This window comes from Cynoglossus semilaevis, chromosome 15 (assembly GCF_000523025.1).
Source record: "Cynoglossus semilaevis isolate Cse_v1.0 chromosome 15, Cse_v1.0, whole genome shotgun sequence".
In the NCBI taxonomy this organism is placed as follows: Eukaryota; Metazoa; Chordata; class Actinopteri; order Pleuronectiformes; family Cynoglossidae; genus Cynoglossus; species Cynoglossus semilaevis.
In genome coordinates this window covers 12,258,427-12,275,827 of record NC_024321.1, presented here as the reverse complement: position 1 = coordinate 12,275,827, position 17,401 = coordinate 12,258,427, and the positions used below count along the sequence as shown (strand labels likewise).

The window sequence follows — 17,401 nt, the reverse complement described above, 5'->3', positions numbered from 1 at the left end:
GAAACCCCTGTGTGAGAGATCCTTTGGACCTGCATGTTGTTTTCATGAGGTGACATGTCTTCCTCTTAAATTCTCATTTGTTCCATGTACTTAATAAATCATTTGGATCACTACATCCGACACGTGTGCTATGTTAAATAGTTAATTACAGAGTTGTTTACAAAGCAGTTTTAGCAGCACTGTACTAGTTGTTAGGGTGTGTTTCCAAAGAAATGCAGACTTTTTTTGATAATCACAATAGTATGCTATTTTCTTACATCTCTGTTCTGACTTTGACAATGACATTGAATTTCATGTGATTTATGATTTCACCTGAATCGTAGCTGCAGCTCCCTTCGACATTCTCTGTTTTGAATAGGGTGTGTAATCACATCACAAAAAGCAGGAAATGGGACAATAGCACAAGTGCAGTCAGAGAACATTCAGGGGGAGGACATATTGTATCTGATAGTTTTCAGTGACAAGAGAGCAATGTGGAAATCCTTTAATTCCCCCCATGGGACCACTTCTACTTCTTTAACTTGCACTAAAATGTGCTGGTGCAGAACTTTTGTGCAAACACATGGAGATAATTGCCTGTGTGCCACTGGGCCTGGCAGGACCTGCACTTTGCTGTTGGCTCTTCCAAGATCAAACCACATTCCTGCCCTCCTCTTATTAAACACACCCGCGACTCCTGAATTGGCATCTCCATACAAGTCATAGAGATCCATGATCCAACTTGTCAGTTTTGCAATAGCACAGGAAGTGAAGAAATCACTCAAGTGTTTTGTGTAGTTTACAGAGAAAAAAAGTAGATGTTGACAGATATTAAAAAAAATAATAATAAAATTAATAAAGATAAGAATGTTATCTGTAACTGCTACCAATACACTTGTCATCACTATTGTTTAATGTGCTTAACAGGATATTTGTTTACCAGTATGAGAGAAGCCAGCAGGGTGGCAACGGATCAGTGAGTTAAGCAGGTCAGAGGATTGATCTAGGATTTGCTTGTCTGCATGCCAACTTCCAGTAGCTCGTTACACCCACGCCCTAGGAGATGTGGTTGTGGTGGTGTGTGTGGTGCTTGTATTGTCCTTTTGCTAATTAATTTCCAGTGCCAATTTCACAAGTTGTTTAAATGCAATCCTGACATAATACACTCAAGGAGACTCTGGTTGACATTGAACTGGTTGACCACATGGGGCAGCACCTTACTAGCAGCTCCAATATTAAGAGCAGGAAACTAAAATTGATGATTTGTCCGTGTCCTTTGGTAGATCTTAGTGTCACACACAAACATGAATTGTTATTTTATATGCATGTAACACAATGTATATATTTTTATTTTTATTCACCAAATACTATTATTTTGCTCTCTATGCTTGTGTCACTGCTCTGGACACGGGATTTTCAAATACCACAGTACAACAAATCCAAACCTGTCTAACTAATAGAAGCAGAAAAAACAAAAGATGTTTTAAATTTTGGCAAAAGTCTCTGGGTCAGATCGAATGACTGACTCAGACACAGGTAAATGACAGCTTTGGCATGGACTCAGCTCTTACGCAGATGTGAGTAACAAGAGCTATAAATATGAGTTCTGTTTAACACAATGCTGCTCTGTCGAAGATTTCAGCATCAAGCTCTGTATAGTGCGATGCCTGGTTTGAACACTTCTATTCTTTGCACCTGATATATTCCTGAGAGATAATCTAAAACTACAAAATAAAGGAAGTGACAATAAAGACAAATGTGCAGGGTTTGGAAAATGTAAGGACAGAAGCCAGTGTTGAACATGTGTCTGCAGGTAACTCTGTGTATGTTTGTATGTGTGTGTGTGGATGCCTTTAAAATGCAGGGATGATCGCTGCATGTAAGAATAGACCCTTCGCCGCAGCCTTAAGCCCTGCAGGTGTGAATGTTTGGATGCAAACATTTTCATTTTAGATTCATCGTCAAGTTCAGTCAAGCTGAGAGAATCCTCAGAAGCAATACACTAAAAATCATGGTGCAAAGTCTCGCAGCAGCTGCGGGTGACACTTCAACAGAAAAGAAAATCAATCTCTCAGTTTGGATGATTATAAATGTTGCACAATAACGACTTGTATTCGGGGTATAAGTCATAAGTATTTATGACTGTGATGTCGAGGCGGGCGGTGCTGATTTGTGGGACTCATTACGTGCGTGGCACACTGTTTATTAGATTCAAATTGAATTCATTACATTTCTGTGTTTCCATCCATCCTCACGGCCTGTTTAAATCTCTCCACTGCTTAAGATTTATTTTATTAAATTTGGACAGACCTGAAATATTTTCTTGCTTTAAGTCATAATGTGGCCTAATATGTGTTTTGGAATTAATTTACTTATTGTTATTATACTCATATGTTACAATATTTTCCTTTTACAGCAAATCACTGCACTTCAACTAAACACTACAGTACACACATCAAACACACAGTGGCTTAGTCACAAACACACAGCGTCCAAAATTAAGAAAATACGGCATTGAAAAAAAAAAAAACATGCTAAGAAGCTTAATAGGGCTCCAAAACTTTATAGAATTGTTTGGATTTGTAATCAGTAGTCAGGTATCCCAAAGGCATTCAATCAAACAGCACTCCATGCCAACCTTTGGCATAGGCACTTTATTGCTTATCCTCTGTAATGAAATACTCTTCTTGCAGCATATGTAAGAGTACAGTAGAGTCTCTGATTTGCTTACCTGACCTGTCTAGCAGGAAGTCCCAGAATAAGAGAAACTGGAGCCATCCCTAGTTTTATTCCTAGTATTTTTTTCAATCGCTGCTAATCACTTACGACTCATGGCATGACTGGAGACAATAAGTCACAGTACCAGTTTTACATTTGGGACACATAGGTGACCCATACTCAAATGTAGATCTAAAGGCCAAATATCTCACTTATGAATCTATGACTCACCCTAGGTCACTTCCTTCGTCTTGTTTGGGTGGACACTAAAGCTCTGAGATGGAATTGACAGAGTTCAGATGTGGTTTGCCTTTTCCAAAGAAACATCAGGGAATGTGAAGAATATCATGTAGATTGGAGGATTAAACTTCCACCAGGCTTTGTTCCTCACTCCAACTGTACATTGCAGCAAACCCACTTGCTTTGAATGTGATTTGGCCTGTGTCGAAAATAGAGTGAATAGAATTTCATCTTTTGTGAGAAACTATTTAAATCTGATCTTGCCGATGTACGTATAATAGAAAAATTACACCATGGGAAAATCACCTACATGCCTTAAATCTTTTCCAAAACCCAAACAGTGAGCTCTCAGTGAGGTAATCTGATTATCCGTCACCAGGAGAGTCCAGATAAAGCCCTCACATACCTGTCACCCTTCACTGGAAGCTCCAGCGGCAGTTGATGAGGATGTTCTAAAACTATGGGAGACCTCCTTTCTGGGACACTGCTCTACATGATTGTGTGGCACAGTATGATGACAAGGAGACAGCCACACCAGACGTCTTTTATCACTAAAAGGGACAGGGATTTTTAAGCCAGCATTTCTTTAAAACCAATCCTGTGTGACATCGACTTTTTACTTACAGTAGGATTTATCCTGACGCTCCATCTGTTGGAGAAAAACAGAGATCATTTGAGACATATCGTTTCGTCTCTGGCCTATGGGTATTGTGTGTGTGTATTTGTGTGTGTGTGTGTGTAGATTGCTTTAAGCGGTGGGTGAACTGTCAGAGAGTTGGTGAAGGTCAACTGTGATGCCCTGTAGCACAGGGTTGTATAGAAAAGTGAGTTTGTTCTATATTTCCTACAGTTTTCTCCATAAGTGTCAGGTTTATAATTTAGACCTCCGTTTTTTAAATAAAATATATGATTGACATTAGATGCCTATTTTCAGGTGACTCTCTTGTGTTTAAAGTCACACTCATTGTCATGGCAAAAACAAAATGTATGTTTTTTATTCGTTTCATTCAGAATGTGAGTAAAGAATAAGTAAAGAACATTTAAAAAAAACTGCACAAAATGCACACTTTTCCTTTAGTTCTAACACGTCTTGCAGATGAAACTTTCAAAATAAACAGTGATTTAATAAGAAAATTAAAATAATGATCTGAGGCAATTTGATCAAATCAAAAAGGACCAACTATAAGTGAGACTAAATTACTGAAATTTAGGAAAGATGGTGTTGGAGAAGTCAGCTGTATTCTGAAATTCATGTATATGAATATATGATTGTCAAATCATTATTAAAATAGAAAAACATCTTCTAGTAAGTCTTATATATTTATATTTATATATTTGATACCACCTTTCCAGAAACAACTTGGACAAAACGTTTTAACCAATGCCATGGCTTGGACCTAAGCTCATCATCTATCATCAGCATTAGTCTTTATCTCCATTTCAAATCACGCTGCAGGTTGGGGCAGGTGACTCCTTAAAAGTGGATTATCATGTTTCGTAATAAGGTGCAACATAACTATGTTGGATTAAGGCTCTCTGTTGATTCTAAAAACAAGAACATTGTTTGTTGGCTTATGTGTCTGAGAAATGCACATGCAGCAATCGTCACCTTTGTCTAACTGCGGGCAGCATGCAGCCGTTTACCTTGGGATCAAGACAGAACCTCCTGCATGATACAGTGTCATCAAAGGAACAAATCTGTCTCATAGTCACAGGCTGGCAAAGGTTTAGGAGTAATCATTTTTGATTATAACTTGTTGCTGGTATTTGGACAGCAAAGGAATAATTATGGGGAATGGTTCTAGCTGCCACCCCTCTGAAAAAGACGTGTGAATAGGCGTGTGAATGTTGAGATCATGGAACAATGCATTTCTTTACATTCTACCTGGCAAAGGCATGTTGGGGCAGGAGGTGGATATCTGGACACAGATGTCTCTGCTGCTGGAGAGGTGGCTTTTGAGCAATTTGTTGACATTCAGAATCTGATGTCACATGCTACTATTAACTAATCTGACCACAAGTTTATGTTCAAACTTCAACAAAGGACAAGAAAATCTCAACAAAAATAATATATGTCTTCCTACAGCAGATACATGTTTTAGTGTGTATTTCAATTAAACAACTTACTGTATCCAAAAAAGTAATCAACTAAAATAATCACTAGTACTTTCCCTTGTTTACTGTACAGTACACTGAATGTTATACATTACTAATTGTTGTTGTATACTTTTCACAGGGCTGAGGATATTCTTGGATGTACTTAAGATGGCAACTTCAGGAACAACTCTCCTCACATTAGCAGCAGTGCTCCTTCATGTGGGAAGATGTCACGGGAGCATAGAAAAAGGAAAACACAGCTCACCACTGAGATTCACTCATCACCTCTACAACGTCACCATCAATGAGAACTCGGTGCCACGAACATACGTGGAGACGCCGGTGAAGATGGGCATTGAAGTGACTGATATCTTTTGGGAAATTTCATACAACGTTGTCTCGGGCGATGAAGACGGCCTTTTCCAAGCAGTGGCTGTAAAAGTTGGAGACTTTTGTTTCCTCAGGATTAAAACACGCCAAACTGACACAGCTCTATTAAACAGGGAGGTGAGAGACTCTTACACTCTCACTGTGGCGGCGACAGAACGTACTTATAATTTTCAGACGAAGACAAAAGTGTTTGTCCAGGTGATTGACACCAATGACTTGAAGCCACTCTTCTATCCTGCCTCTTACAATGTGGCCGTCTCTGATGACATGCCCCTAAAATCAAGTGTGGTCCGAGTTAGTGCCACAGATGCAGACGTTGGGAGTAATAGTGAGTTTTATTACTCATTCACCAGCAGAGCTCATCCGTTTACCGTTGACCCATTCACCGGCACAGTCAGCCTTGTCAGGAAACTCAACTACACCCGCTCAGAGAGGTATGACCTCACTATTTTAGCTGAGGACAGAACAAAGAAAATATCTGGTGTGCAAAAATTTGGTAATGTTGCCAAAGTCACAGTAAATGTACAAAAGTCAAAAAAAGGACCTTTGGTTATCAGAACCACCAGTAAGCCCACAGTCTCTACAGATGGCAAGGTAACTATTGAAGTCCATGTGGAGGGTGGAGTTAAGTCTGTCAAATCCCTTAATATTGTTGGAGGGGATCCTAACAAGTGTTTTGAGATTATCCCTTTAGGTGTGCAGGGCAGTGACTTCCAGGTGATCTCAACAAAGAGGATTATCCCTCCTCAAACTGCCTTAGGGGTGGATCTGTCGCTTCAAGCTTCAGAAAGAGGCTCCCCAAGTTTTCTCTCTCCAATTACTCAAATACACATACCTGCGTATCATTACAGCCAGCTAGCCTTTTTGGAAGACACCTACATTGTCGCACTGAGTGAGTTTTCACCTCCCAAAACTCACGTGCTTAAGGTTTCTGTCCCTGCAGACCCATATAATGTCACCTTTAGTATCAAAAATAATCCAGACAGCACCAAATTTAAGATCAATCCCAAAACAGGAATTATCATAACAACAGAGACATTTGATTATGAAAAGAAGAACAGATATGAGTTTGATGTAGTGGCCAATCACGCTGAGGCTGAGACTCACATTGTGGTTGAGATAACGGACGAGAATGACAACATCCCGCAATTCACCCAGACATCCTATGAGACTATGCTCGATGAAAACACACCTGTTGGCAGCAGCATTTTAAAAGTCATGGCCACAGATAGCGATAAAGGCAAAAACAGTTTTGTGACCTACGCCATTGCCAACAAAGGACTTTTGCCTTTTACAATTGACCCATTCACAGGCATTATCTTGACCACGGAACACTTGGACTATGAGCTCATGAGAAGACGGTACCATCTGAGAGTTTGGGCATCAGACAGTGGCAGTCCCTTCAGTCAGGTCAGTGAGTGTCCCGTGACAATAACGCTGAACAACGTCAACGATAATGTTCCTTTGTTCGAGAGAGTGGGCTGCAACTCCACAGTACCCCTTGACTTACCTTTGGGACAAACTATATGTGAGCTGTCGGCCATTGATTTAGATGAGCTGCAGCAATTGACCTATATCATTGAATCAGGAAATGAACAACAAGTGTTCAGTATTGACCCTGTTTCAGGGCGGATAACCCTGATCAAACCAATACCCCTGGGAGCAGTGTCATATACTCTAAATGTCATAGCCAATGATGGTAAGCATCACTCTGAAGCTTCAGTTGTCAGGATTACTGTCACCAACAGAGGTGATGAGTCAACATTGACCTGCCACGAAACTGGAATTTTTAAACACCTTACAGACAAATTGATTGAGTCAATTAAACCGATTTTGAACAATCAAGAGGAAGAAACCTTCTCTGACATTCACATCAGTAACAGGCACTCTCCAAAGTTCGACCTGGCCATTCCTAGTTCTATTGATCTCCCTGAGGACTTTCCACTTAACTCAAACATCCTTCAGTTAAAGGCGACTGATAATGACACAGGGTTTAATGGCAAACTGGTGTATGCAATTTCTAGTGGTAATGAAAACAGCTGTTTCTCCATCGACACATTCTCTGGTGATCTTCAGTTAGTGTGTCCACTGGACAGAGAAATCAAGGAGTTCCACATCCTCAACATTACAGTTTATGATCTGGGAATGCCACAAACGTCTTCGTGGAAATTCATTGCCGTGAACGTCATGGATGTCAATGACAACCCTCCTGTTTTTGATTTGCACAGATATGTGATCCGTGTGCCTGAAAATGTGGAAGTTGACTCCATCATTTTCACAGCTCATGCGACTGATCTGGATGCAGAGACTAATGGTAACATCCAGTACTCCCTACTGACATCTACTGAGATGTTCATGATAGATGAACTGACTGGTGAGGTCACACTGAAACAACATTTAGACCGAGAAAGCGCTCCCAGGCATGACCTTAGGATTGAAGCCAAAGACCAGGCCAGACTGGGCCCTCAGCTATTTTCCATTATGGACCTTATAGTTGTTCTGCAAGACATCAATGACAACGCCCCCAAATTTATACCCAAGGTTTACCGGATCAAAGTTCCAGAAGATGTTCCTGTGGGCACGCTGCTTGTCTGGGTGGAGAGTGTGGACTTGGACCTAGGTGGTGGAGGTCTTGTGACTTATAACCTTAAGAACACAGAGAGTGGAATCTTCCACGTGGACTCCATCACAGGTGCCTTAATGCTAGAAAAGGAACTGGACTATGAGAGGCGGCCATCTTACAACCTCACCGTCCGAGCCGTTGACCACGGCCTCCCGCGCTCTCTCTCATCATCATGTTTCGTTGAGATTCAGGTTCTGGATGTTAATGAAAATCTTCACAGACCAGTGTTCTCAGAGTTTGTGTATGAGGCTGGTGTGATGGAGGATGCTGCTGTCGGTACAGCTGTGGTGACACTACTGGCTTCAGACAAAGATCTGGGCAGAGATGGTGTTGTCAGGTACCACATCCATGAAGGATCTGGACTAGGGGTTTTCACCATCGATGAGGAAACAGGTAAGAAATATATGGTTTTAACTGGTTTGTGGCAGGTTTAATGCCAATTTGTGCCCACTCGCCTCGAAACAATTCCTTGGAGACAATCAGTGCTGTTCACGGTGCACAGGTGCTGTTTATCCTCTGCTGCCTCCATCAGTTTGCTGAAATTTGTAATGTTGGGCTTAGTTGTCAAAAACCCTTTATGAAGATTTATTTCAGGGACAAAGTTAAGAAATGAAGCAGCATTTGAGCAGAACAAACAAACATTTCAGCCTCCTTGGCCTGAAATCACACTTGTCGTTTGTAAACAGTTGCACTGAGCTGTGTGTTTTCTTTTTTTCACATTATCATGAAAAATACCCCTTTTAAAACATTGGTAGTGTTGAACACTTACTAAGCTTCTCTGCTTCAATAAAAGACATAAGTACTACTTAGTACTGTCACAGGTGGAAACCTCTCAAGATGCCGTTGGAGTTAGTCATCGTTACAGAATTCTTTGGTATTCCCTGTCATTTCAGTTGGTAACAGTATTTCCTACTTGTACAACATTGCCAACTCTGCAGTTTGTCTGGTTAACTCATCATCATAACAGATGAGTTCCTGCAACTTTGTAACATTTTTGCACATTTCTTCAAATGTAAATATTGCTTTTAGAGCTAAGCTAATATCAAGGCATGTAGATGTAGATCTTTGTAAGAGTAGAACCCTGCTGAAAAAAATATGTGTGTGTGTCATGCTGGTGTTTGACCTATCCCTTGAGGGACAACCTTACTTAAAACTGTTTCCAAAGGCTAGAGTACTCATCATTGTGTTTTTTGAACCGGGAAGTAATATAATGACATTGAGGTATTTCAGCTTCTTGTAAGAACTTGAATACGTTTTGGCAACATTAACGCGTCACTCATGTTGCTCGGAGCTGAATGTTTAAAAGTCCAAGTCCAGCCCTTGGCACTAGAGTGCGTTATTAAGGCAGCAGTGATTGATATTTCCTCTCTGATAGTTTCTAGTTTTATTTTTAAGACACAGTCAATGATTTTAAAACAATGAAAAAAAAAATACATGTCTAATCCAAACAATTATTGCTGTTTCCTCACACTTTTTCACGTGTCCCAGGTGTGATTCGTACAACAGAGACATTGGACCGTGAGACGATGCCACATTACTGGCTGTCCGTCTATGCCACAGATCTGGGAACTGAGCCTCTTATCTCCTGGACTCATGTCTTCGTAGAGGTCCTGGATGTCAATGACAATGCCCCAGAACTTTCACAGCCCGTCTATTTTGCTGCAGTCCAGGAGAACATGGACAAGGTCAGATCTGTGGTCCAGGTCTCAGCCAAAGACTTGGATACTACGTCTGAGGGAAAACTGTCCTACCAGATGCTGGACTCCCACCGGACGTATTTTGATGTTGATCCCAAAACAGGTAATGAGTCATTAAAACACATCAGTAAATACTGTATTTCCCCTTCTTAATTTTGTAGGAAACACACTGTTAATATTAAAAAACACAAAATTAAAAGCAACTACCAGAAATGCACGATGGAAAAATGAATAGAAATTCATATGAAATACACACTGTAATCTTCATCGTCTGATGATCGTCATCCTCCTATTGTGTCGTACACACATGCCCTGTAGTGACATGGTTGAAATCCTTTAATCAATGTCACCCTGCACCTGCGTGATGGTGTGAAGTGAAGACATTTGTATGTACAGCTCAGCCTCCAAACATGTAATTGAAGCTTTTAGTGTGTGAACATCCAGACAGGAACACATGTATTATCTCAGGGATAATTGGATCACACTGCACAGTCTCATCATCCCCTTCCACGGCCAGTTTCCTCAAAAATACAGGCAGCCCACATTCCCGTCAGAGAGAGGTATGTGTTAAGTCAAAATCTCCAAGCGGAAATTACATATCTGCACCAACTTTATCTCTTTTCAAACATGTATTGTCACAAGATTTGTAGTACATTTAGCATTTCCCCATCTGTTTCCAAGGAATTTCTCTCCCAAGAAATGTATGACAATATGAAAAGTTTCAAACTGGGCATGTGTATTGTCTGCAGCAAACTCAACCCTGGCTTCACCCCTAATGGGGAATGCTCTAGAAGCAGCTCAGCATAACACCTTCACTGTCTTGTACAGTGTCCGTTCATACCTGTACAAAAGTCAGGGCATCTTGTCTAAAAGTGAGAGCATACACATTTGGAAATAACTCTCTTTCCAGCTGTATAGTCGGATCTAACAGGTTAGTTTCCTCGCAATATTGTCTCATTTTAAATGCCATTATTGCCTGGATGTTCCAAACATTAATGTTCATCATTGGAATTAGCTACATTTTTAAAGCTTACTTAATTCAATACTTGTCTATTACTAGGCCGTCGGGTTTCAGAAAAATATTTACAGTTTGATTTAGGGATTATTTTTTGATAGATATTTTGAAATACACTGCTGCAAGTCCAGGCACAACGAGCCATAGAGAACTGGGTGTGTTGCAGAGAAGTCAGGTTCAAACAAATCTGTGAAAGATTTATTTAATTACTCACAAATTCAGATGTTCTTTTTCTAGACCCCAGTTTGGTTAGAGAGAGAGAGAGAGAGAGAGAGACTGCTAACCTACAGGTGTTCACAAGTTCACGTTGACAGCTACAATCCTGTGTCACTGTGCACACACTCACTTTGATGTTTAGGCAAATGAGCGCTGCATGCTGTGACACGTCCCTGTCCTCCTCGCCGCTACCTGTCCTGGGAGCGCTGCTGTTTGTCCACACCCGCAGGTCAGAATACCAGGGGATTACGGAGGGGGATTCTTGTCAGAGAGACAGAGACAGAGAGACAAAGGCTGCGGAGTGAAGTATTGTAGCATGAATTTCTGAGCCAAAGCAGGCGTACTTGATATTTGCCCTTCACTGAAAACACACCCTGTAAAAGGACATGACTTTTTACATTCCAAAAATGCCCTGCTGTTATATCATGGCTGTAACCTGAGGTCTGTTCACTGACGATTACTTCATGGACTTTACATTTAGGCCTTTTTTACAGTCTCAAAACTACTCTGACAGTTTTGCAGCTTTAAAAAATAAACATCAATTTGAAAATGACGGAGGAACCGGTGGAACAGAAAGAGACCAAACCAACCACACATCAACAACAGGGAATAACAACAATGACATTAATATTTCATTAGAGACAAAACCAAACAAATGACAAAATAAAACTGCCAAAGCATCAATCACACACCGCGACTTATAAACTAATTAAACTTGATGGTATCTTCATCACTCATTAGAATTTAACATGAACTCCTGACTTTAAACCACACACAGTCTTAGAATGGTACATTTGAGACAAACATATAAGAGCAGCTGTGTGTTGCATTGCTTTAATATTATATAGAATAGAAAATAAACACAAAGAGATATTGATCATTGACTCAAACGGGAAATCTGTTCAATCAAAGAACATAACCTATAAATCTGCAAAAAGGCCCAGAGGCTGAAACATCATCTAGAATCAGATGCCAAATGTAAATAACGTACAGTAGAAAAATAATTGATGCGTACAAGTCAACACCTGTGAACAGTGTGGCAACAGTTTGTGTTTGACTCTTTTTTTGTCCTGTTTCAACTTGTTGACACCCTGAGCAAAAAGGCGAGTCCGTGAGGAAATGTTCTCACTAGAAAATGTCACATGAGGAAAGAATCTGTGTAGGAAACGTGTGTGTGTGTGTGTGTTGTCTACAGGATCGAACTCTACTCTATTTCTTTAACAGACTTAATTGAAGGTCATGCTCACTCAGTTACAGTTTTCATCCACCTAGATTATACACAGACTCAACTGCAGTAATTTAAAAAACAAACAAACCAAAAAACACCCTATAAATATTCTCTTAAAACTAGAAAAAAAAATTTCCACAAATTAAAATGCAAAAACAAAAGAAAAAAAAAGAATTAAGGGACAAAGAACTATTAACTTTCATGGAAAATCGTTAGACACAAAACATATGAAAATCAAATATCACTGATCCTGTATCCAATAAATCTCAGTGTCTGATCTTGTTACTATTTGTGGTCTAAACATGCGATGGAAACCAGATATTTTCAACATTGTCCACCTTTCCTCTTATTTCACTCATAATTATTGACACAGATCAGTGAGTACAGCAAAAAACCTGTCAAGCCTCGACAGGAATAAAATGACTCACAGCTGCAGAATTGTTTCTGTCTCTGCTCATATTTTGGTGATGTGTATCTGTAAACCCTATATCTGCAGTGATATATCTGGAGTGATTCAATGTGAAGGAATTAGGAACCGGTAGACTTGAGTTGATGTGGTAAAATAAAAGTTCCTTCACTGTTCACTCCAGTGAGGTGAAGTCACGTGATGCATTTTTACTTTCATTCACATCAATTCACGTAAAAAGGAGTTGATGCATCCTTTAATAGTGCGTTTCCAAGTCATGGGAATTTCTGACTCTTTTGAGAGTATTTATAGCTTATAAACAAGAGCTGGGTGTCTTGGCATGGGATTGGATTTGAAAAATAATAATATAAAATAATTTTACTTCATTTTCGTTGTCTGTACGAGCCATACAGGCGTAAGTCATGCTAATTCAACATGAAAGTAGTTCAGCTTGCAGCTAACTGATGCTAAAACGCAGAGCACATCTGGTCTATCTCGAACTTTTCCATTTGAAACCATAGTTTCCACCTGACCATTGACCACCCATTTCTTATACACGGTCTATGCTTGGCGGAAATCACTCATACATTAATATTGATCTAAAATAATGGGTTTTTTTTTTGTAAATGAATTACACGATACATTCAGAAGTATTTGAGGTACTCGGTACACTTAGCACTGAGTACCTTGTGTAGCCTGAAATATGGTTGACGTCACTGATATGATTTAAAATGTTTTGCATATGTTGAGTGCGGAATTCTTCAAAACGTAAAATCCTTTTTTAATCTGTTAAAAATAACGACTCTTGCGATGGTCCTTCTGTTGAGGGCAGCAGCAGGGATCAGTTCTCAGTGATTCGACACAACGATGCAGATTTTCCTCTATATTCTGGCATCATCAGTGATGTTTCAGAGTTTAACAGCTTTCTCCTGCAATTAGAATGTAATGGGGCCGTTGGCTTGTTGTTTTTATGCGTTACTTTCACTGCATGCTGTCACTTGTATTTATCTGTTATTGACAAACAAACCTGCGCTGAGTTTAGGAAAACAATTCCCACATGGAAAAAAATGTTTTTTCGAGGGAATAAAGACATTTGTAAGAATGACTGTGAGTGAAATGAAGTGAAATGTGTGTGTTTTCAGCCCATTGTTGGTTTAATTAGTCAATCAAAGTGTGACCAAAAACAAGATGTGTGGAAGCAGAGGTCTGGCAGTGATTCCATACAGAGAAAGATGAGGAAACAAACAAACAAACCCAGTCACGACATGTCAGCATGACAGCCTTGTTTATCTTAACATGGCTTTGACAAACATCCAACAAGGCTGGAGTGAAAACAGGCGACGGGGGAGCGACACAGCCCCCCTTCCCCGTTTCCCACATCTCTGCTAATGACATCAACACACACTTTCTACTGCCCCCCACCTGTCCTGATGATAATGCCCTCCCAGCAGGCCTTGTTTATACAGTTGTAAAAAAAAAAAAAAAAAAAAAAAGACTGAACGGCTCTCAATAAGGTCTCTCACGCCACAGCCCCCCTAAAAGTGCTGCTTTTGAGACTTTCTTTTTCTGAAAAAAAAAAAAAGAATAAAAAATGAGTACATCATGTCATTTCATGACATGAAGCCATGCTGGGAGAACAGATGACCTCACGTGATTTTTTTGGGAGATTGTTTTAGGCCGTGTTTAAACAACACATGCTAAAATCATCATCATCATATTTAAAGGGCTACAAGTGTCATACCAAACAGTACCAAGGGAAATGGAATCCATTATCTTGTTTTAACAACAATAATAATATGCACACACTCTCATCACTGCTGTTGTCCACTGGCCTGTTATTTTTCCTGCTGCAGAATGACAAAAAGAGTAGCAGCAACACCAGAAATCCTTAGGACACAAACAAATGTCAGCATCAAATGATATATGTCATGTGATCATTATATCTGCGTCTTCGCAGTTTTGAGTTGAGGATTCTCTCATTATTAAAGCATATTTTATCAGTCCAGATTTACCACAAAATGTCAGTCGTCATTTTCCTGATACTGTCATTAGTCACATTAGATTTCCCGATAGACATCTGCATAAGGAGGCCGAACGTGTCTGCAGACTGTGTACAACCTGCTTAACCGCATACTTTACATCATGTACCAGACACATCATAATTACCAAGAAAGAAATAAAGACACAAGTGCTGACTCACTAAACTGTCATCTGTCCGGCTCTACTTCCACTAAACCTGAGTAACGGATAACGGACCACATTTCATCTCACTTTCTTCTCCAGATGTATTTTCATCTACTTTGACTTCACAGATAAAATAAAATTGACACATAAATCTAAAATGATTTCCTATAAATGGTCCTCGTGGGGCACATTGAGGTCAGAGTTGCTTAAGTAAAAAAAAAAGGCTTATAAAAAAATGAAAAGAAGAAGAAGAAGAAGAAGAAGCAGCAGCAGCAGGAACAACATTCACAGACCTGAGTGTGTTTGCTCAGGTGTTATCAACTCAACTGGCTGCTGACAAACACACACACACACACACACACACACACACACCAGCAATACCATTTGCACCAACACCTCAGTGTTTATTTTGTTTAGGTGTAATTAGCACTCTCACTTCCCAGGACTGAGGCTCACAGACGCTCTGACAGCCTCCGTGGTGTTCTTCTCTGTGCGTTTGTGTACAGGTGTTATCAGCACGGTGTCATCCTTGGATCGCGAGGACAAACCAGAGCACAGCATCGAGGTGAATTCCTAAAAACTATTTTTCTCTTCTCCCATTGGACATAAACAGCAACGATAACAATTTGCTGTAGATTATTTCAGTTGCAGTTCAACTTCACACACTGTAACACTGTGCTAAGGCACACATACAGTATATACACATATTAAGGTTAGCAGACACAGTGTGTATCTATATTCAGTTCAAATTGATTGTGTGTTACTGTAAACTGGCCACAGTAACAATCACCCAACAAACAGCTGTTTCAGAAGTATCTGTCCCAGGGTGCTCTTCTCTTTTCTCGTGGACAGCTACATCACATCCTGAATAGGAGACGGCTGCTGCATGTCTGACCTCAGCTAACAATTAAATGCACAGCAGCCAAGCTGCAGCTTGTAGAGAGGTTGGGCTAAACAGTTGGTTACCTCAGCATTCCGAACTGATTTGTTATTTATTAGTCATGTTAATACAATCAAAACCACATCAACAACCAGATTATCCCAGTAGGACGGTGATTCTGCCTTTTTAATAGAACCGTCAGGGAGCAGGGAGTTTAAAATTGATTTAATTGTGGAGCTAACAGCTTTTTTTTCTTTTAAAAATATAATTTTCCCTAGGTCATTGTTTCAGACAACGGATCACCATCGTTACATTCCACCGCCACCGTCGTGGTGCGAGTCCTGGACGCTAACGACAATCGCCCTAAGTTTACCGACAAGCTTTTTCACGTCAAACTCCTTGAACAGCGCCTCCAGGCTGGGAAACAGGAGGTCTGCAGAATGGTGGCACAGGATGATGATGAAGGGTTAAATGCTGCCGTCACCTACCTACTGCCTGACAACAAGGACGAACGTTTTCAGATTGACCCTGTGACTGGCCTGGTGACATCACACGGGGATTTCTGGCCAGGGAATTACAGTATCCTCACGGTGGGTGTCTGTCCAGCTACGCTTCACTGACATGTTTCTGTAGCCCATGTAGAGACTAAGGTTAACTGTAACTCTAAAAAGTGGTCCTCCTAACTCCTCCTACACACCTCACAGTGTTCACAGTGAAACATCATAACTGTCAAACACTAACATCTGTCTGTCAGTGCTGTTGACATTCTGTGACCCTAAGTAGTTCCACTCACACTCTTATCATGGAAAATGTTTACAAATGTCAAAACATTTTTATGACAAATTCCCACTACAAAAGTATTTTAAACCAAGCAGTGTAAATGCAGGAGGTGAAGACAATCAGGTGAATTTTCTGACAGGTCAGGAATTATGGCTGGCTGACAGCAAGAGAGCGATCTTGTTTCCTCAGCTCACACTTACTCAAACCACTTCACCGTTAGACGAGGTTAAAAACAAATCAAGAGCTTCGTTAAGGAATACTTAAGGAATATATAACCTTTATAGCCTGTCCACAAGCCATTCTGAAAGGATTTCTGCAGCCTTGGAACTGGGCTGAAGTTCTATGTAATGATGGCCAACTTGGGGTTAAGTGTCTTTTCTCTAACCTTTTCAGATTAAAGCCACAGATGCTGGCAGCCCATCACGATCCTCCACAGCCCGACTTGACATCGAGTGGATGGCCCGCCCACCTCTATCTCCTGAGCCAATCACATTTGATGAACCCCACTTCACCTTTGCCGTGATGGAAACCGAGCCTGTTACCCACATGGTGGGCATCATAATGACAGAGACACATCGACTTAGGTGGTTCGATATCGTAGGTAAGAAGTCACCACACACACACAAGGGACCTATCCTCACAACCATGGTTCAGTCATATCTTATATCTCTGACAGTGCTTTACTGTCTATTTTTCTTTAAATGGGATCTTCATTTATAAACAGACTTCCCTTTAGTCATGTATTAGCTACTCCTGCTTTACTTGACTTCTCTTCCCTTGACATAATCACATCTCATTTATTTATCGCTATGGTCATTTCTGATAAAAAAGGAAAACCACTTTTAGCGGGACTCTTTGTGATCTTTCTCCTCTCCTCTCCTCTTTCTCTTTTTCTCGCTTTTATTCAATTAACTCTTGTTCTAGAAACACGACAGCTGCTTGATTAAG

At 40.3% G+C, this 17,401-nt stretch overlaps 1 protein-coding gene across 2 annotated transcripts in view; it reads left to right on the top strand.

The window, feature by feature from the left end:
- fat2 (FAT atypical cadherin 2) overlaps window positions 1–17,401 on the top strand; it is a 66,505-nt gene that overhangs the window by 6,216 nt on the left and 42,888 nt on the right. For both annotated transcript variants that reach the window (XM_008327192.3, XM_008327193.3), the window contains exons 2-6: window positions 5,174–8,440; window positions 9,536–9,847; window positions 15,300–15,358; window positions 15,952–16,263; window positions 16,847–17,054. In XM_008327192.3, the coding sequence (XP_008325414.2) occupies window positions 5,174–8,440; window positions 9,536–9,847; window positions 15,300–15,358; window positions 15,952–16,263; window positions 16,847–17,054 (4,158 nt within the window). The remainder of the gene's footprint in view (window positions 1–5,173; window positions 8,441–9,535; window positions 9,848–15,299; window positions 15,359–15,951; window positions 16,264–16,846; window positions 17,055–17,401) is intronic.